At 41.4% G+C, this 21,856-nt stretch overlaps 1 protein-coding gene across 2 annotated transcripts in view; it reads left to right on the top strand.

The window, feature by feature from the left end:
* ADAMTS12 (ADAM metallopeptidase with thrombospondin type 1 motif 12) overlaps positions 1-21,856 on the top strand; it is a 287,386-nt gene that overhangs the window by 196,663 nt on the left and 68,867 nt on the right. For both annotated transcript variants that reach the window (XM_010977625.3, XM_010977624.3), the window contains exons 13-14: positions 7,116-7,249; positions 14,121-14,241. In XM_010977625.3, the coding sequence (XP_010975927.2) occupies positions 7,116-7,249; positions 14,121-14,241 (255 nt within the window). The remainder of the gene's footprint in view (positions 1-7,115; positions 7,250-14,120; positions 14,242-21,856) is intronic.

Here is a 21,856-nt window from a genome sequence, read left to right as displayed (position 1 = left end):
GCCCTCTTCATCTGTGATGCCAGTGAGGTTTCCAGCAACTGTGGAGGGTCTGACATGAGATGAGATCGCAGTCTGCTCCTCCCAGGATAGGATGCTTCAAGAACATATTTAAGGAACTGTTACAGTTGGGTTCCCTAGGAGACAGACTCTGAGACAGAGGCTAGCACGCAAGAAGTTCAACAGCCATGGAAGGAGAGAAGGAAGAGGGATCAGGAAGGGGAAGAAGCCAGGCTACGGTGCAGTCTTAGCAGACGTCTTCTCCAACCCCACGGGGGCTCTGCAGCTGGAAAGACCCTCAGAGTTGCCACGGTTACAGTGGAGGAGCCAGTCCCTGAAGTTCTGTATGGACCAGACATTGGGTGTGGTCTGTCCCCAGAAGGAGTAAGTGTCCTTGGACAAGAAAGCTCTCTTAAGCCAAGGTGACAACTGAGGGCCAATGCTGGCATCATTCCCAGGGGCTGGACACCTGGGGGAACCTGGGTTGCCTGCATGGAGTTTATTACAAGAATACTTGGGGTTTAGCTAGAAACAGACTTTAGAGAGAATGTCAGTGTGGGGAGCGACCTGGGAGATCTTCTAGCCAGAAGCCTCTCATTTCACAGACTGGGAATCTGTGGCTTCAAGGTGGGGAATGATGGAATAATAAGGATGATGTTTGCAGACACCCCCCAAAGCCAGTCACAACACCCCTCCCCGTCACTTTCCTCTACAATAGAAGAGGAAAAACTGAAAGACTCACTAACCTGCATTGCTGGGAGCCTCAATTCCGACCAGAGAGAAAGATGGCAGCCCTGCTGGGTCAGGCTTCTGGGAAGGGTTTTCATTGCTGCTGACCCAGCTGCCCTCGGCCTCCTACCGCTCTGCCTTTCACTCTCCTCCTCTTGCTCTCTGAGGTCCAGCAGTCATATTGCAACCATACTGAGATGGCTGAGCAGGAAGATCGGAGAGCCTCTGGACTTCTTGTTATGTGGGAAAAGTAAAGTCCTGCCATTTCAAACAAGGAAGCAACATTTTTTTGCTACTTGTTACAAAACTCATTACTGATGACAGCAGCTTATAGTAAACTTACATTTGCTCTGTGCAGGCCCTTCAGTCAACACTTTATATGCCTTTCCCTAATTTTATCTCCACAAGAAAAATCCATGATGGAAATTTACATTTTTGTCCTAATTCTTATGGATGTGCGAAAAGACTTAGAGAATTTAAGTTACTTCTTAAACTCTAACTGTACAGTAGAGCCAAGAGTTAGCCCAGAACTGACCACTAAAACAGAGACTGGGATAAGCCCATTACCTTAAGAATAATGCACTGAATTTTGAATTTTACTTAAGAGGATGTTCATTTTTTTTTTAAATAGATGATTTTATGGCCAAGGAGCTCTGATGGGAGGAGAAGAGCCCCCAGCTACTCTTTGTGTTATGATGAACACTAGGTTTACTGAACTTACATATCTTGCCTTTGAAAATCAATTTTTCTAAACATTTAAGCATTATGACAAAATTATTACATTCTTTAAGTTGCAATTCCAAACTTAGTGTCCCAGTTCTTAACCATTTTAACTAAAGATAGAACATAAACATATTCATTAAATAGAAAACATTACTACATTTATCCTATTCTAAAGCATCAGTGAAGTGGTTTAATTCATTTTTTAAAAGTCGTTCTCTTCTTGTTTTCAGAACTTCCTGCGGCTGTAGTAAAATATATTAATTTTAATGCCTTCCTATGTTTAACTGATATGTATTTTGCTATAGTTGGAGATCACAATATTACCTTATCAGAAAGTAAAAGACCATTTTAGACCAGCCAGGGTTACAGGATTTAGTAATTATTTGACTGATTTTTGGTTGGGTGTTTGGTCAGGACTTTTTATTTGTTTTTGTTTTATTTTTTCCCCTCAAGCTGATCTGAGCCCAGTCATTAAACTGAGCTTCTTTTTTAAGTTAAATATTACTTGTTAAAACATAAAACATTTTAAGTTACACATTTTGCTTAAGGTTTAGTCTTTCTGAAAACCTGGCAAGGAACCTCATACACACATATCACAAATCTCTGTGCACAAACCTCATCGTCCCACTGAACTTCACTTACAAGACACAAGTTCAAATGTAAAATTATGAAGAGTTTTAAGACAGTGACAACAGAGCTTTCACCCAAGTGTGAGGCCCTGGGTGACTCCACGGGGCTTATATCCCTGGAGCCCAGCCTGTAAGTGGATTTTAGAAACTGAACTTCTTTAAATGGTGAAACTCAAATTGCAATTTACTCACAAAACATAAAATGCATCAGAACTTTCCCTTGACCTGAGAAATAGTTTTTATCATTCTTAGCAAGTTTTATTTTTCGCTTCTAATGATTACTTCTTAAGATCATTATCCAAAAATGTTGAGCCGCCCTGTTTCAGCAGAATAGAGAAGGCAGCCTTTGATTCAATCAGTTCATTCAGTTACCTGCACTTCCTTTGAGAGGATTAATCAGTGTGAGGGTGAGAGTCAGCCATCGATTAGTTTCAGAGTTTTCACTTAGCTGAACTTAAAGTTTAGCTTCATTTAGAGTTTTCACTTAGCTTAATAAATCTGTATGGAAGCTAGAGGAAAAAAAATCACATGAGCCAGACAAAAGGATATGTGAGGACAGGTGAATATGCCTGAGACAGTGAAAACACTCAGCTCAGCTCTGTGGGTGTTAAGGGATCCATGAGGGTGGTACCTGGGCAGAGACTCTCTGATGGTCCTGATGACCCTGGAGAACTAAGAGCATCCATTGCTCCTCCTGCCTCCTTCTGTGGAGCCCTGTGTCATAGGCCCAACTAGACATGCCCAGAGCACCATGAAAGACAGAGGCCAGAGGGAAGGACAGGGAAACGGGTCCTCAGGGTCAGCCTTATAAACCGCTTCAATAGCCCTGAACCCTCAGTTCACAAAGGATGCTTTCAATCACGGGGCTGTTTCTGGCCTTGAGCATGACAGTAGAGTGCAAGCACTGGGAGTCACTGCAGTGGGTCTGCACGCTGCTGCTGTTGCACGAGAATTATTTACTAGCTATTCCTAAGGCTCCACAGACCGCTGTCCTCATAGTCAATAAGAATCTGTGCTTTTTACTTGTAGTGCACTTCAGTTAGTTCAGACAGCGGACTGTCTAATCCTGAAAGATTTCAAGATGAGTATTATCCAGTATCACAGAAGCAAGATGAAGAGAAGTCTTGAAATTCGGGCCTCTCTTTGTGGAGATGTGTCATGATTATCACTGGGGAAGGGAGACCTTCCCAGTTTTCTTATTTAAGGGCCAAGACATTATTTATAAAAGGAGTACCTGCTTCTTATTTAAAATGCAAGTGTATATAATACAATGAAATAAAAAGAAATTCTTCCCACCATACCTTATTCCTCAGAGGCAACCAACGTTAACAGCAGGTTTTCATTTGCACATGAACGGAATCATACTTTGCTGATTCTACAGCTTTCTTGAGTCATTGAGGAGAACAGCATGACATTACAGTTTATCTCATTCCTCATAGTAACTGCATAGCCTTCTGTTGTGTAAATACAACTCAATTGGTCCATTTCTTCCTGGAGAAACAGTTAATGGCTGCAGTGAACAACCTTGACTTTTGTCACTACGGTCAAGTTCATTTTTATGACTGAGTTCATGATCTCTCAGGATCAAGTTGATCTCTTTGCCACTTGGTCCAAAAGTTTCTCCCTAACAGCGTTGATCACTGCCATGTCTGTTAATTAATAAACGTGGGTTAAGAGGCTTTTCTGGAGGTAACGATCTGCTAGTATTCATTGGGAATGGTAATAACAACCACATTTAAACAACTGCTCTATGCCAGTTACCTTACTGGAGGTTTCAGTATGTTACCCTCTGAAAACCCCTTGTGTGCAGACTAAAGACCAGAATGCCTTGGGCAAGATGTAGGAGTCAGGGCTGGGATTTGAATCCCTATGAATCTAACTCCAAAATTCATGTGGAGAGTCCTCCAGGCTGTGCTTATCCCTGCCCCTCCCGTGCCTCCCAGTCCTCCCCGGCCAGGGACAGGATCCCTCCTTCGCACACTGTGCTGGCCGGCAGCAGCTGATCAAAGCACGGATGACTGGCGTGCCCCTGAGGACACTGTGGTTTGGCCGAGGAGCCTGTGAAATCCATAGTCTCGGAAGCATAGAGCTGTGAGGACCTCCGTAGTCGTCGTATGGGGGGGATGGCTTTGAACCAGGTGCATGGTCACGGAAAAGAAAAGTCATGGAACCACCTGCTGACCTAGCCAGATCTAGAATTCTTTCTGCTAAACTGACAAGACAGCAGTTGTTTAGAAAATAGCAACACAGAGCATGAAATCAGTGCAGAGTTGATAGAAATGACATAATCGGAAGGAAAAGAGCCTATTTCAGGAAAGATTTGTATATGCCTGGGAAAGAGACCCGAGCCAGCATTATAAAACACGTGTCTTTCAACTGCTACAAAAGAAGGTTGGGCTGATAGATGCATGGCTTATTGGGGCAACTGCAGGGGACTTTTAAAATTTATGAGTTTGTGACTAAGAGGTGAAAACAACAACCATAACAGATGTCATTTGTCAAGCACTTACTGTATACCTGGTATCATGCTGAGTGCTTGACATACGATCTCTGTCTTAATCCTCACAATTACCTTGCAGAGTAGGTATGATTATCCCCATTTTTCAGATGAGAAAACTGAGTCACAGAAAGGTTAAGGAACTTTCTCAGAGTAATATTAGACCTTCATGAGCTAGAACTTTTCCATCTGCTCTCTGTAGAAGTTGCTGGATCCAGAGGCTGATAATTCTCACTGTATTTCAGTTCCATGAAAGAAATATTAAAATGGAGTCCAGTTGGCATTCTACCAAGGTTGCTTCTCAGAGATGATCCATGAATAAATGCATCACCTAATAATGTAAAGGCGGTAACTTTAACGATTTCATCAAAGACATTATTAAAGAAAATTCTGTGCCTTTATGTTACGGGTTAATGGTGTGAACTCTGAGCTAAACCTGGGTTTTGCTCTGCCACTCGGACTGCGAGATCTTGGGAAACAGTCTCTCTGTGCCTAAATTTTCTCTGTTAAATGGGGCTAATAAAAGGACTAACATCATAGTGTAGTTGTGATTGTTAAGATGAGATAAGATAACCACTGCAGAGCACACAAAGACCTGGGAAGTAATGCTCGAGTAATATGTTGCCTGTTGTTTTAACAAGCAAAATTCCCTTTAACTCACTAAATAAACAAGACTAGCAAAAGTCTCTGGATGGCTTTATCCTACAAGGAGTGAGTCAAACAGCACAAGCCCAGAGGGAGTTAAACTAAGGCAAACATTGGGACTTCGCCAATCTGGAATTCAAAACAGTGCTTGACTTTGGGTGGGGGTTTACTTGCTATGAGGAGCCATTTATACAACCAAGAGAGACGCCCTCAGTTTTGCACTCTAGGTACCTCTAGTCCCAATCCTCCCCAGCAGGCTGGAACAGATAATTCCTTTAGAAACGGAATTATTCAGGGCTGCTTTCTCTTTTTACTTTATGTGTCTAAATACAAAATCTCAAGTCTAAATTCTAAAGCGCAAATCAAAGTCTTATTTAAAAGCATTTCCCCCGCCTCCATCCTTCTACTTAACAGCCCAATGTTTCAGAAAATGATTCCCTGGACTCAGCACACCTGGCTGGATGTTTGCATCTCTCGGAGAGCAGAATTGCTCCCAGGTGGCCCCCTCGAAATACTTCTATTCCAGTTCAGGCAGTGAGAGAGCTAACCTTGTGGCCAGGAATGAAGATTTACAATAATCCCGAGTCATGCCTTGGCCCCAGAGTCTCCTGGCTGTTTTCCATCGGCACTTGGTGCAGTAATCTCTCCAACTCATTTTGACTTTGTTCGTTTTCTCAGACAGCTTACCCACTGCACTTTATATAAGATCAGTTGGTACCTTGATTTGCTCTTACCCATCTCCTTTGCTCTTTGAAGAGATGCTTTTGAAACTGTCAAGTTCCACCAGGGTTTCAGTGTGTGAGCTTCTGCTCTCAGTTGTACTTGTGGAAGTTGTACACTTTTCTTTCCCACGTGGGTCACTGCATCCTTGAGCAGCCGTGCCTTGAGTTGTGCATCTGGCCTTGCATTTGGTGTCCGACACTGAGGTGGGTCCATGGCAAATGGCCCTGTGGCTGGTGTCATTGAGCCTCCAGCTGGCCACACCACCAAGAAAACTTATAACCTTTCCCCCAATAAACAGATCCAAAAGAGATCCCAAAAGAACCTTTCTGAGGAGGACATTCTCAAGTTTTTCACTTAAAGAAAACAAGACAGAACATTCCAAAGAAAATGACTATTTGAATGCTTATCAGATACATGCATCACCCATTAAAATTTTTAAGGGAATTTATGTCTTAAAAGTTCTCTCTTTCTGGTTATCCCAAGTACCTATGTATAGAAATGCACTGAATTAAGTAAACCTTCAGAAAAAGCAGCTCTGTGCAGGAGATCACCCTGTCTTCATTCACAAGGGAACAGAAAATTGAACCTTAGAATGGATTCAATGCAGGACCCAGCACGATGGGGTGGGCCACTATGATAAATAGGCAGGTTGGCTTCTGCTTTGGCAAAAAAACAGATCTTTTGTTTCCATGTGGTTATAAATCTGTGTCTAAGGACTTGGACTTGAGGAGAATAAGAGAGACTATTTGTTGGGAGTGGGCTTATGACTGTGGCAGTGGTGTTAGTGGTCCCCCCGGAGGTCGGCTTACTTTGCTGCAGACAATGCACAGGCATCATGCTTGTCCTGCATCACTGGTTGCTGTTACCAATTTTCTAGGTTAACCCCAGATGCTCAGTGTTTTATTTTCACAAGCACAGTTCAACACTGGATTGAAAGGTCTCATCATTTGTAACAACAAAAGGCCTACTATTTTAAAGCAATCTTCCCAATTAAATTTGTTATAAAGCTCTTTAGAAGAAAAAAGCCTACATTCCATCATGTGTCACGGAAGGGTAAAAGATGTGGCTCTCCAGATTAATGACACTTGGGAGGTCATACGTATGAAATCCTGGGGGGAGGGTTCTGAGCTCAAAAGCTAAACTTGTAAGGATTTGTCTCTTTTTCACTTCAGCACATCCCTGTGAGCTGTACTGCCGACCCATAGATGGCCATTTTTCCGAGAAAATGCTGGATGCTGTCACTGATGGTACCCCTTGCTTTGAAGGTGGCAACAGCAGAAATGTCTGTATTAATGGCATATGTAAGGTATTGGGTATGTTTCCTTAATCTATGACTTTATAAAATCATAATTTTTATTAATTCAGGAAGTCAGACGTTCTAACCTTTTGCTTTCCCGGCATTTGCATGTGGTCTGGTTTTTTCGTATGGTCTGTGAGACAAGACTTCTTAGCACTCATCAAAGTGACAGTTAGGGAACTGAATAGTTTTCCTCCACTGTCATCTTCATTTCCTGATCTGTTGATGTGCTCTGGGGTAGTATTTTAGGCTTGGAGCTGGGTCCGATTGAAGAAGAACCAAATTAAAGGAGGAATTATTAGAAAAAGACAACTCGAATTATCTCAGTGGTATTAAGTTATTCATTGGTTGCTTGTCAACAGAGGAATTAAATTTGAGGAAAACCTGAAATTAATAATTGTATAGTGTTTTTCACAAAGAATTTTCACATTTAATTCTTCATGGATTACCAACATGATCTTAGGAAGAGTGAGATGGCTTGACCAGTGGTTATACAGCAGGTCTTCTGATTTCTAGTTAATGTTTCCACACTGACTCTCTGAAGAAACTCTGCCTTTACATAAATTACTTAGATTTGATTTTCTTAAAAAGCTTTTATGTGTGCAGTCATTGAAGAATTTCTCCCCATTGCTCAGTCTGCTTTGCAAGAAACAGATGAACAAGTTCTGTGATCCAACACCCGGGCATAAATCTCAGTTTAAAGAGGCGTTTTTAATCAATGAAAGAAAAACCATAAAAATATTCAATTAACTATTACTAAAGCACAATGGTTTATGCTCAGGCTGTAGAATATGAACTCAGTACCACTGTTTGGTACTTATATAGCCCCATACATCTTTCTAAAACTCAATTTCCTTTTGTAAAATTGAAGTATTAACAGATTTTCTTAGTCAGGGTTGTCAGAAAATGTCCTATGTGTTAAGCCCTTAACAGAGCGCCTGACACACAATAAATTCTTAACATATTTTATTTGTTTTTACAAACAATTATCATAATTGTTTTTCCATTGGACCAACTTGATGCCATGAAAAGCTCCTGCCCAGAAATGTTTAGCACCCTGGGAAGGTGAGTTTATCGCCTTGCAGTTGCCTGTGGACTTAATCCAGCAGTGACCAAAGCACAGGAGGCAACATGGTGATTTCCAGGACTGAGTACATTAACAGCAAGCCTGAATCAGACTCTAAATTGGAACTGAACTAGAGCTCAGGCAGAATTCTCTCTCTAACACACTAATTACCATTGTAGCTACAGAGAGCCAAAAATAGCATATTTTTAGGTTAGATCTATTCCCTAGAGAGGGAAAAAGTTTATTTAGCTAATTTAGGCCGAAACAGCCCCTCACCATCTAAGGCAGTGGTTCTCAGGCCTGGCTGCCTATTAGAATTAGCTGGAGAGCGTTTAAAAACTGATGGTGGCTCTATCTCCAACCTGTTAATTCAGAATTGCTGGGATCTGGGGCCTGGGCATTGATATTTTAAAAACTCCCCAGGTGATTGCTGTATGCTGTTAGGACTGAGAACTTCAGTCATCAAGAAATGAATGTGATGCTAAAATTATCTTTTAGACCTAAATGCCTTTGCATGCATAGAGACAGTATCTTTAGCTTGTGATGAAAAACAGGTGTTTTGAACAAAACATAGGTGGTCTCGGGTATGTCTTGAAACCAATTAAATCAGCTTAACAGGGTAAGCCAGATTCTCTCAGCTGGGCTTCCTCTTTCTGGAAACCAGTTAGTACCTTTTAGAAGCTTTTATATATATATGTATTTTTTTTTTTATTGAAGTATAGTCAGTTTGCAGTGTTGTGTCAGTTTCTGGTGTACAGCATAATGCTTCAGTCATACATGAACATACATATATTCATTTTCATATTCTTTTCCACTGTAAGTTACTATAAGATACTGAATATAGTTCCCTGTGCTATACAGTATGAACTTGTTTATCTATTTTATATATATTAGTTAATATTTGCAAATCTCAAACTCCCAATTTATCCCTTCCCATTCTCTTCCCCCTCTTCCCCCCTAACCGTAAGTTTGTAGAAGCTTTAGTTACTCACTTTCTGCCTATACCACTCTGAGCTAAGTTTTTAAGCTGAAAAATTGTGTCAAATAAAATTTACCTTAATAGCCTAAATATAATTTATCTTTTGAAGATCCAGGTTGTAGATATGTTCAGCTTTTGTTAGTCTTACTCATTTACCACAGTTTTTTCAAGGGGAATTGAACATGTATTGAAATAAAAAGTTACACCACTGGAAAAGAATATATATGGTGTCTAATTCATCTTCTTTGTGGATATGAAAATATTTTCTGATATCCCTATAAATAGTCATTATATTTGCTTATACTCATATTTAGCTATTTTGAAATTATGATATTTGCCAATATGTTGGCGTGTTAGATTTGCAGATTCTGTTGTCAAGAGAATTATCAAATTTTGACTAGAACTGAAATTGTTATAGGACGTAACTATCTGTGCCCCTCCCCCTCCCATTTTTTAAACTCATACTGAACTCCTAAGCTTATTTATCACAGATATAAATGGAAACAGTGACTTTTCAGGATATCACTTATTTTTAATCATAAGTGTGACATGGAATAAGCTTTTAAATATATGAGCAGATATTCCCACTCCTCTTCCAACTTTCCCAGCTCTGCAGCCTTACCGACTGTCTCAAGACAGCCGGCTAACATTCCAGCTCGCTCACCCCTTTCTTTGGTAATCAGTTATTTGGCTCTCAGTTCCTTCGCGCTTCCCCGTCCTGCCAGACAGCAGAGCTTTGGCAACATTTCCTCCCCAAACAGCTTAGCTGCCCTGATCCATCACATCAGCTGTTCCCAGACTTCTTCTCTAGGCCGTCCATCAACCTCTGACCCCAGGACCCTGATTCTGATTGACCTAACACAATGATTTTTTGCTCTTGTGATCAGTCTACTGATGTTTCTTAAAATGGCTGGGACCGAATCTCATCTTGGAGCCAGGCATTCTTCCAGTCTCTACCTTTGCCAAGGGGCCACGGAAGGAAACAAGTACTTTCTCGGTGCATTAGGTCATGGCGCCAGTTGGTATTTCAATCCTTGGTCACTTGAGAAATTATAGAATAAAACAGTAAAACGATGTTAACTCATAGGGGAAAGATGAGAATCGGTAAGAAAACACATTACTTACTCACTCATGTAGGGCTGAAAACCTAGTGAATGACTGGGATCTGATTTCTCTAAAGAGTGTTCAAGATGGGATGCTCTTCAGTCCAAAAGACAGGGTCAAGAATTGATGATGCACTTTTGCACAGGAAAAGAAATAGTCATCAGAATAAAGAGTCAACCTACAGAGTGGGAGAAAATGTTTGCAAACCATATATATGATAGGAGTTATTATCTAAAATGTATGAGAAACTCCCACAGATCAATAGCAGAAAAACAAATAACCTGATTTAAAAACGAGCAAAAGACTTGAATAGACATTTCTCCAAAAAAGACATACAAATGGCCAACAGGTATATGAAAAAGTGTTCAACATCATTAAACGTCAGAGAAATACAAATGAAAACTCTTGAGATACCACCTCACACGTGTTAGAATGGCTATTAAAGAACAAAAGGTAACAAGTATTGGTGTGAACAGGGAGAAAAGGGAACCCTTGTGCACTCTTGGTGGGAATGTACAATGGTGCAGCCACTATAGAAAACAATATGAAAGTTCCTCAAAAAATTAAAAATACTTACTTTTTAATTAAATTAAAATTTAATTTTTACCATATGACCCAGCAATCCTACTTCTGGGTATATATCCAAAAGGACTGAAATCAGGATCTTAAAGAGATACCTGTATTTCCATGTTTGTTATAGCATTATTTACAATAGCCAAGATATGGGAAGAACCCAAATGCTTATCAACAGATGAACAGATAAAGAAAAATACCATATGATATCACTCATATGTGGAATCTAAAAAAAAAAAAAAGGGTGGTGGACACTAATGAATTCATCTACAAAACAGAAACAGACTCACAGACATAGTAAAAAATCTTATGTTTACCAGGGGAAAGGGAGTGGGAAGGGATAAATTTGGGAATTTGAGATTTGCAAATTGTTAGCCACTATATATGAAAATAGATTAAAAAAACAAATTTCTTCTGTATGGCACAGGGAACCATATTCAATATCTTGTAATAACCACTAATGAAAAAGAGTGTGAAAATAAATATATGTATATATATGCATGACTGGGACATTATGCTGGACACCAGAAATTGGCACACTGTAACTGACTATACTTCAGTTAAAAAAAAGAAAAGAAAAGAAAAGAAAATGTGGCATATACACTTCTTTTAGAAAAGAGAAAATCCTACCATTTTGGCAACATGGATGAGTCTGGAGGATGTTATGATAGGTGAAACAAGCCAGTCACGGAATGACAAATGCTACATGAATCCACTTATATGAAGCTCTGAACTAGTGAGATTCATAGAGGCAGGGAAGAGGACGGTGGTTGCCAAGGTCTGTAGAGAGGGACCAATGAAGGGTCGCTGTTCAACGGGTAGAAAGTCTCAGTTATGTAAGATGAGTAAGTCGTAGAGATGCTGTTGTTAACAGTACTGCATTGTGCACTTAGGTTTTGTGAAGAGGGTAGAGCTCATGTTAAATGTTCTTACCACACGCAAAACGAAGGGACACAAGGGAACTCTTGGAGCTGACGATATGTCTATTACCTGGATTGTGGCGCTGGTTTCACAGGTGTTTGTAGGCATCCAAACTCATCAAACTGTAAAATTGAATATGTGCAGCATTTTATATATTAGCTATACCCCTAAGAAGGCTGGTTTTTAAAGAAAGAACTAATGATGTGATGGGAAATTAAAGTGATTTTCTTTAAAAAAAAAAAAAGTTGCCTATTGGGGTGGCTACCTGGCATCCTAAGAGTTGCATCAGAGGAGCCGTGCTGGAGTCCTTGTCTGCATTTGGTAGCAGCAGCAGGGCCACCTCTGATTCTGCTGAAGGCGGAGAGATGACATCTGTTGCCAGAATACACGCCATGGAGGAGGAGAGGGATGTCTGTTCATTTTCCACTGAGAGCCCTTATGTTTTACGTGTAGCGAGGAGGACTGGCCTTCTGTTGTACTCAGTTCAGGGTTGACTGTGCTGTGTGCAGCTGATGGGAGGAGCAGGTGGGATGGAGTGCCCACAAGAAGCATTTACTATGCACTGGACCAGCATGTTGGGGAGTGTGTCTTTCCGTCCCCAACCCCACCTCCCAGGGATACAGGCAAACATTGCTAGAGAGGGGCTCAAGGTATTTGTTTTTCTGACTCTCTTTCCTTTTTATCTCACATTTTTTAATCCATCCCCTTTTGATCAAGATTTTTAAAAAGATTTTAAAATGAGTATGTCTCAGAGTAAGTTTCCTGGGCTCGTTCCCAATCGGTGAAGGAATGAAGGTCACTGGGAATAGAATTTGTAAATGTCAGCTTATTAGAGATACTCAAGGTTGATGTAAACATATCACTTGTGAAGGGCTGGCATTTTACTCACAACCACTGAAGGCACACATCCTTTCTTTCCTTTCCGTTGTGATTAGCGTGACTGTTTTTTTTTTTTTTTTTAATCTCCTAGCATTTTATTTTTCCCAACTGGGTTCAATAGCACAATCTTTGGACCTAAAGGAAAGCACAGATTAGGTTAACCTGAGGAATGATGCTGTTTTCTGTCCGTGGGATCAATTCTGTTTAGCTGGTGGAGAGAGGATGGTGTTTAAAGGCCTAAACTCTTCTTCCTTTCAGTCGATTTGAGGTGGCTTTAAAATAAGAAAGAGAATTCTCTTTGGGCGAGAAAAAAAGACTATGTGGGCACAATTCTTCCTAAACAGGAAAGAAAAATTCAACTACTAGAATATAGTGTAGTTTTCCTTCTACCACTGAAATGTGGTTCAGGAATACAGGCCGTAGAAGAGAGCGAGTGACCAAGAACTTCAGTGGAAGTTCACATGTTCCATGACTTTCAGTCTGAGTGCCATGGTTCTTTGGTATCTGATGCTACCAGACACCCCAAGTTTAATGCTCTCGTTTTCCAGACTGGGAATCAGATGGGAAAGACTTGGCTGTATTGGTGGGCTGAGGAGAAGGAACCCGGGGAGAGGGAAAGATGGTCTTTCAGGAGGCCCAGTGCACAGAACACTGAGAAGTGATCCCTTCCAGGGCACAGGGCACAATTAGTCTTGGCTCAGGGGAGAAATAACCAGTTCTTCCTCTGCAGCTGGAGGGAAGGAGGCCAGGGTGGCTGGGACACAGCTATGTGTGATGTGCAGAGGGGACTGGGGTCTTGAAGACTCCGAAGGATCTGGTGCCGGGTCTGCAGGACAGAGATCTCTTCCATCACGGGACTGGAGAGGTCTCAGCATGAATTCAGGTTTCCCCCATGGCTGCCAGTTTAGACAGGAACCAGAGAGGATAACCCCAGTGAGGAATGTAAAGGGACTGAACAACCAAAATATAGGTGGAGTAGTTACATCATTCCTGGGAAATGTCACCGGAGAGGAGGGGGTGTGAGGTTTGCACATCTGAAAGGGATTTGCTGCTCCACTTACTCCGATTCAAGGATATTTTCATTGTTAAATTTTTGGAAGTGTGTCCAGTTCTGCCTCTCACTCGGGAAATTAGAGACCCATTCATTGTGTACCTCATTTTCCTCTAAGCAGCTATTTCCTTTACCATCAGTGGATGCTGTACCTCTGGCTGCCACCAGGAAAAGGAAACATTTGTTCTTGTAATGCCCCCAGCCTGCATCTCATCCACAGCAAAGGGGGCAGGGAGAAGTCAAAGGTCCAAGGCAGGTGTGGCGTCTCCTGCCTGTGTCCTTCATCCTCGACCTCTCTTCCCTGCAGATGGTGGGCTGTGACTATGAGATTGACTCCAACGCCACGGAGGATCGCTGCGGTGTGTGCCTTGGGGATGGCTCCGCCTGCCAGACCGTGAAGAAGATGTTTAAACAGAAAGAAGGATCTGGTAATAAGCAAATAAATAATTGAAGTGGCAGGGACTGAGAATGAAGGTGAAGACTGAGTGCTATTTTTTTTTTTAAGCAGATTATGACTTTCACAGAATTGAAAATGGATGTAGCCTTCATTCCAAAGGGATAAAGGCTCCTTGGCAGTCTTAGGAAAGGGGCTGAATGCTATGCAATTTTAGGAAGCGTCCCACTGCTGCTGTAGGGACCTAAGGTGGCCTTGTGGCCACCTGTGGGACCAGGTTTAAGAGTGTGATCCTCGGGAGAGGATCCAGGGCTGAAGGCTAGTGGACGAGGAACCAGGGGAATAGAAGCCACCTGGGGAGCCATAAGGCACCGCCGGCTGGGGCTCCCTTACAGGGAGGCATTGGGAAGAAGAGCAAGTTAAAGCAAGCCTGCCTTGCCTCTCCTTTGGTCCTGAAGGTACACTCCAGTTCTTCTGCCTTTAAACCCATTGCTGTCTTCTCTGCCCTCTCTTGCGTCTTTGTCCTTCTCAGCCAGCTTCTCATCTCCTCTCTCCCCCAGTTCTCTTGTTACTGTATTGCAATTGTGATATTGTACCCCCAGCATTAAAATACTGGGTATAGTCACTTTCTGACTCCGGCTCAAAGATGTAAATCTCAGAATCCTCCCTGTTGCGTTTCCTAAAGTATTCTTTTCTCCTGGTCTCTCCACCCGGCAGTGGTCTTTTTGTCATTGCTGCTGTTCGGTGGGTGGCAGTGATCGGCCCAGGAGGCTCACACTGTGCCTCCATCTCCCTGGTCAAGAGGGTCCCACTCGCCCTCCAGAGTCTGTGGCTTGTGGTGGTTCCTTTTGGAGGATTATTCCCAGAACAAGTGTGTGTTTATAACCGGCTGCATGGGGCTGTGGTTGTTTGGAGAAGGCTTTGTTGTCCAGCGTTTGTGCATTGATTACCCACAGCCGTGTTATCACTGTTTTTAACCATGGCCTTGAAAGAAAACCCAGTGTGTCTTTTTTTCTGAGGGAAGTGAGAAACCATCAGGCAACACACACACACACACACACACACACACACACACACAACGAACTTGGGCAACAGGTGCAGAGTAGCTCTTGTGGCAAAATCGTCTCCGTTACCAGGAAATAATGAGGACATGTGATCAGTCACTCAAAAGGATTCAAAAATCCTTCAAACCTTTCATGGCCACACTGGTCCATGGCTTCTGCCTGTGTTCTTTTTTTCCCTTCCTGCTTTACTTTGGCTGACAGCTTTTTAAAAAAAAATAGAAGGTGAAAAAGTCTGCATTAGAAATGCCCATGGCGGTCAGACCCAGCGCATCCTCCTCTCTGGCTCCTGCTACCCTTGGCTATGGGGGTGTGAAATATCAGTCAAGACTTTTCCTTATTTGTTGTGAGTGCTTCTAAGAAAGAGAGGGGAGGGTGTGAAGGTGAAGTACACTCAGGGGCAAGAGACCAGGTACTGGTCTAGATTACCACCAACCCCAGGAGGTCACCTCTATGGGCCTCACTCAATTTCTGAGACCCCTTCCAAGCCTGGGTGGCATTTCCTGTCTTCCCTCTGTCTCAGGCCTCAGGGCTGATCATGAGTTAGTTGATAACTAAGTGTTGAAGTTGGGCAGACTTTTCAGAAGATGGTGTCTTTATCCATGGGCTCCCTGGGATATCTCAACAACTAAGTTCCTGTCTTTCTCTGTGGAGAAGAGCTCTATTTAGTAGATCTGATGCCTCACAGCAGATGGTGGCATCTTGCCCTTTAATTAATGCCACACTTGGGGAACAAAAGACCCACCGACTTGTAGATCGTCCATAATAGCTTCTGTTTCCTCTTTGGGGAAAAGAGAAAAGAGTTGGTATTAGGTGTAGTGCGTGGTTACTGTGATTGGACGTGTCTGGAACTTGAAGAACGTAGGCCCAGAGTACTGTGTACCACAGAGTACTGTGTACCATGTACAGACATAAAGAATGGCCTGGTTCATTCATTCTTTCATTCATTCATTCATTCTATTACTTGAGAAACTTCAGTCCAGCACCCATTGTGTGCTTGGCATGGGGGGCAGAGTAACGAGTAAGACAATGGCTCTTCCCACTGCCTACTTGCCTCACACCGTCCGGGTTACAGGTCCAGAGCCCCGCTGTGACATTTGGCTCTTAGGTAGAAATTAAATGAGGAGCCTGTTTCAGAAAGAAGTTGGTAGGATATTAAGCCTGATTCTTTCAAAGGTGCCCTGGGCTTGTTACCCAGAGCCCTGGCCTTCATCCCAAACTCTTGCAGTCCCTTCTCTTTGGTCTAGAACACTGGCCCTTCATTGTCCAGTTCCTCAGCCTTGGTTTGTTTCTTGGTGCCTAATCTCCTGGATTCTGTATTACTCACCTGCCTTGGTCTTTAATATTAGCTGTCTCTTTCCTGATTTTTTTTAAGTTCTTGGCCTTAACCCATTGGCTTTCTGAAACCACCACTCCGGACTCCTCTGGCCTTCACTGACTCCTCTGGACCTCACCAGTGCTAGGCTCTCTGATCACTACACCAAGTCCTAGCCTTGCTCACACTGGCCTGCTTGGCTCTGTTGCTGAGAACAAGGGTCTGCACTCTCTGAGCACCTGAACTCTCCTACAGCAAGTATGTCACTTAACATGGTGCCCAAACCACCAGCTTTAATTCCTACCTCCTTTATTTAATCATAACCAGAATGTGCTCAACTTTTGTTTAAAGTCTTTTAATAGAATTGGAATAGCGACCCTATAAAATTCACGTTTAATTTTATATTTTAGATAATACATTTGCATCTCTATTTAGTAGACTTGCTGCACGTAATTGAGTTATTTTGAACTCTTTTGGCACACTACTAAAGTTAATTCAGTTTCCTCTGTCTGATATACCTTGCATACAATTTCCTTTTCACAATTCAGCATGTTGAAAAATCAATCTACAGTCTAGAAAGCAGAGGATGGACACAAAATGTCCCTGTTCAATAAACTGTGATTGCCAGTATCCGTATCTTTAGAATAGGAGATTCCTAGGATGCAGTAAAAGTTGCGGCTGCCTGGAACCACTTGGATGTCAACTGTCTCCTGACCCTGCATGTTTATGTGTTTAGTTCATCTTGCTGTAGCTCCCTAGGCTCTGCCACTGATTTCTTCTTTTTTTTTTAGTCAAAATATTAAATTCCCATTGAGTTAGCAATTGACAACAATTGCAAATTATGCTAAAATTACCATCTTAATCCCGTAATGATGCGTGTTCTGGACTTTTGCTTGGGACCACCTAGGCTCTGGGACAAACTGAAGATGATCATGAATGAATGGGGCCCATCAAGAACACAGCGCAGGTCGGGGGGCAGTGGCCACAGTGTGGGGGTAGGGTCTGTACAAGTCTGGGCAGTGGGATTTGAGTCACTTTTAAGAAGAAATGATATGGCTTCATGACTCAAAGTTGCTCCTTTGCTGGACCACACGGTTCAATTTCTTTGCTGTTGATTTCAGAGAGAATAGGGACCAATCTATGATTTTAGGTGGACGAATGACACGAGGAGGTCAGTTTCGTAGAAAGACTAGTTTGCCTGGAATAAGAGAGCCCAATGCTAGGAATCAAAACATTAACCCAGGCTCAGGAGATGAGGGCCTAGAAGTTCATGTAGATGGGATGAGAATCGTATAAGAATATATTCCAGAGAAGGGACCTAAGGCAGAGTTTGTGCATACTGATAAGTGGGGACATGGCTTTCTTGAAACCAGAATAGCACCTTACTTGGAGACTGTTCTAGATCATGCTTTCCAGGCAGCCTTGGGTCAGGAGGGGTAGGGAGAGAGAGACTGGACATTTACTGGAGAAGTTTCCCGTCAAGGTTCCACCAGAGCTGGGACCCTTTGCCCCAGAGGCATTTAGGGTCAGGAAGCCCTTATCAGTGTCTGTTCCCTCTTCTCTGTTTCCTTTCCACTGGCTTCTAGCAAGTGGGTTGTGGTTGCTTACAGTGTCTTCCAAGATTCCAGTCCCCTTGCAACCCTCTTTTGAAATAATTGAGGCTAAAACTCCAAATCTAGGGCAGGAGAGTTTGACTTCTCAAAAGATCTACCAGGCACATGTACTTACTTGCACATAGCTCTTTCTCACTGTAATTAGTGTGCAGGTCAAATGCAGGTCTGTATCTGAACCAGACACTGATGTGTCACTGCTGTTGAGCCAGGCCTCAGAAGGTGGATCTGCCTTTCCCAGGAGGCATCCCACAGAAACTATGACATCTTGGCCTGCGGTGAGGATTGTTTTGCTTGCTGCAAACTGACAGCACAAATCTTTAAAAAGACAAGCTGGTAGCTGTAGATAAATTGCCTGGGTTAATAGAATCACCTCTTTATGAACACATTTTTATTTGAAGTGACAGACTGGAAACCAAATATGCCAGTGGATAACTCCTTTTTTTAGAACAGTTGAATAAGATGTACATTAGCACCAATAATCCATTGTCTCTTTTGTGACATGTCTTCAGAAGTAAGGCCAATCTTCTGCCCATCCTCAAAAGCCCTGAATGTTCTTTTAGCTGAAGGCATTCAAGACTAAGTGATGGGATGGTTTCTTCAAGTGGTGTCCATGGGCCTAGAGACACTTCCTTTGAGATCAAGATTATGTTTTCTCACTTCCCCCAACACTGATGCAAAAGGCTAGTGTTTACCTGGGAAGATGGGAGAAAAGTGATTTGCTGAATGACTATATTCATCATTCTTAATACTTTGGAGATATTCTTATCAACCTTAAAAATCTTCCCTTAACATAGAATGAACATCTCAATAACCCTCCACACCTACAACTTTTTAATATGATTCTTATTCCTGTAAGAAGACCCATGAGGATGAGACATTCAAGGGGGATTTTTTTTTTCATCTCTATTCTACCAACCACATTTTTCCATTAAAAACACTGTACTAAGAGTTGGTTAGTAAACCCTGGTTATAGGTATGTTTATTTTCCATCTAGCTGTGTGATGCAGCATAGATTTTTTTCCTTTCTTAGGAACTCAGTTTCTTCATTTTATAGACAAAGAGGTTGATAGCCATTTCCTTCCCCATAAATGTCCATTAACAGTGGGTTGGTTAAAGCACCTCATTGTTCATAGCATCATTATTTACAGTAGCCAAGATATGAAAGAAACCTGTGTCCATCAACACATAAGTAGATAAAGAAGATATATACACACATACACACATATATATACTTACACACACACACAGTGGAATACTACTCAGCCATAAAAGATGATATTTTGCCATTTGCAGGAACATGAATGGACTTGAAGAGTATTATACAAAGTGAAATAAGTCAGACAGAGACAAGTACTGTATGATATCACTTATATGTGGAGTCTAAAAAATACAACAAACTAGTGAGTATAACAAAAAAGAAGCAGACTCACAGATATAGAGAGCAAACAAACCAGTGATTACCAGTGGGGAGAGGGAAGAGGGAAGGGGTATTATGGGGGTAAGTAATTAAGAGGTACTCTATGTATGAAATAAGCCACAAGGGTATATTGTACAGCACAGGGAATATAGCCAATATTTTATAATAACTATAAATGGGATATAACCTTCAAAAATTGTGAATCACTGTATTGTATACCTATAACATATAATACTATACACCAACTATACTTCAATAAAAAATAATAAAAGTTTTAGAAATTTTTAAAAATAGAGTGTATTTTAAAAGAAAAAAACACAGTGGGTAGGTATAATTAATGGGTTTATGTCATTTTTGTAGCTGTTTAAATGCTCAAAAAATAAGGAAATATATGTAAGGGATATTAAAGTTAAAAAGGAATAGCTAGAATAGTTCATATAGTATGATCGCACTTGTTTAAAAAAGTGTATGTATGTGCACTTATACATACAAAGCAAGATTTTGGAAGAGAATCCAAGAAACTATTAACTGTAATTATCTTGGGGACGTAGGACCCTGGGTGGAGGGAAGTGGAAACTTTTTCTCTTCATTTTATAGTCCTCTTTATTGTGGGCTGTTCTGTCGTGTGCAAAGGAGTCTAGTGGATATATTATAATTTTATCCTTTGGCTTCCTCCTAGGTATTTTTTTTGCAAATATATATTACAGATATTTATTACTTTTGCTCTTGGCTACATCTGCCTCAGTTGACATCTCCTGTTGACAAACTGTTTAGAAGCAGTGCTTATATTTACTGAAAGCTTGTATTTAAATTTGATATACCTCCCCTTTCAATTTGAAAGAATCTGTCCATGATAAATATTTTTAATTTTGGAGTTTTTTCCTCTTAAGTGGAAGATAAAAAAACAAACTCTTTGGAGGTTTTTTTTCCCAATCTGGTTTTTGTTTTGTTTTGTTTTTAAACAAGGGATAAGGTGGTTGCCACACTACTTACTGCCAGTTGGCTCTCTTGCTTGAGCTCTGCTCTGAGACCACATGCAACATCCTAAGTCAGATGATGGCTGCGGGGAGCAGTGCTCCAAAGGCATTTTAGACAATTACATTAGCCTCAATTACATGTGATAAATATTTTCCCCGAGCTATTTATAAATTAGTAGTTTTAACCAGCTGTCTCAGGCAAGTGTGTGAGGGCCCAGTGGAATTTAATCAAGTACTTCAAGCCCCACATTTTGTTTCCTTTGGATGAGAGCCGCCGGTTTAAAATAGAGCAGAAATTTGTGGCCCATACCCAGCTTCTGAGCAAATCATTTCTGCTGGCCAGCCTTAGGTTTTAACTCCCAGGACCCCATGCCATTAGTGTCTGAGGGAAAGGGAGCAGTAAGGGCACTTTTAGGTGACAGAGATGAGGATTTGCTTGTTAGTCAAAAAAAACAAACAAACAAACAAAAAAAAACAGCGAAAGAGAATGTGACAATGAATGTATGTATGTTTGTGTATAACTGAAAAATTGTGCTGTACACTGGAATCTGACACAACATTGTAAAATGACTATAACTCAATAAAAAAAAATGTTAAAAAAAAAAAAAACCTAGTATATATCCAGTGGAAAATGACCAGGATGATCAGGATCTTAAAATCAGGTTTTATATGGAAAAGGTAAAGGAATGGAGAAAGTTAAGCTTAGAAAGGGGCAAAATAATCAGTTATCAGAGCTGGGAGCGGGTGAGGCATCATCTCATTCAAGGTGCTTCATTGTGCAGATGACGTTCAAAGAAGTTAAATAAATTGATAAACATCATGGAGCTCCCTTGTAGCAACGCAGAAACTAGAACTCAAATGTCTGACTCCTGTGCCTCCCGTACTCTTTTCCCAGTGCCATCCCCGAGGTCCATGTTCTTTCCATTCTGTTGCATCTATGAGGTGATGGTTCTTAAGATGCATAAATAGGGTGAATCCATAAAGAGCTCAGCCTGGAGTCTGGCAAAGAGAGGAAACTGTTATGTGTTAATTCCTTTTCTTCCCAGTATGTCTCCTACCATAACAGCCGTAGCTACAATTGATCATGGTCTTTAAGTGGATGTCTTCTGTGCCTTTTCAGAATGTTGGATTAGAACACATGAGAATAAAACATAAGTTTATATTTCATCAAAACATAAGAAAAAAAACCCTTTCTAATGAATATAATTGTCCAGCAATATAAAAAGCTGTACTCAGAGCTATTTCTCATCACAAGCTGTATTCAAA

This window comes from Camelus dromedarius, chromosome 3, assembly GCF_036321535.1.
Source record: "Camelus dromedarius isolate mCamDro1 chromosome 3, mCamDro1.pat, whole genome shotgun sequence".
In the NCBI taxonomy this organism is placed as follows: domain Eukaryota; kingdom Metazoa; phylum Chordata; class Mammalia; order Artiodactyla; family Camelidae; genus Camelus; species Camelus dromedarius.
Note: the sequence above shows the minus strand (reverse complement) of the source record. Positions and strands in the feature narration are given on the sequence as shown.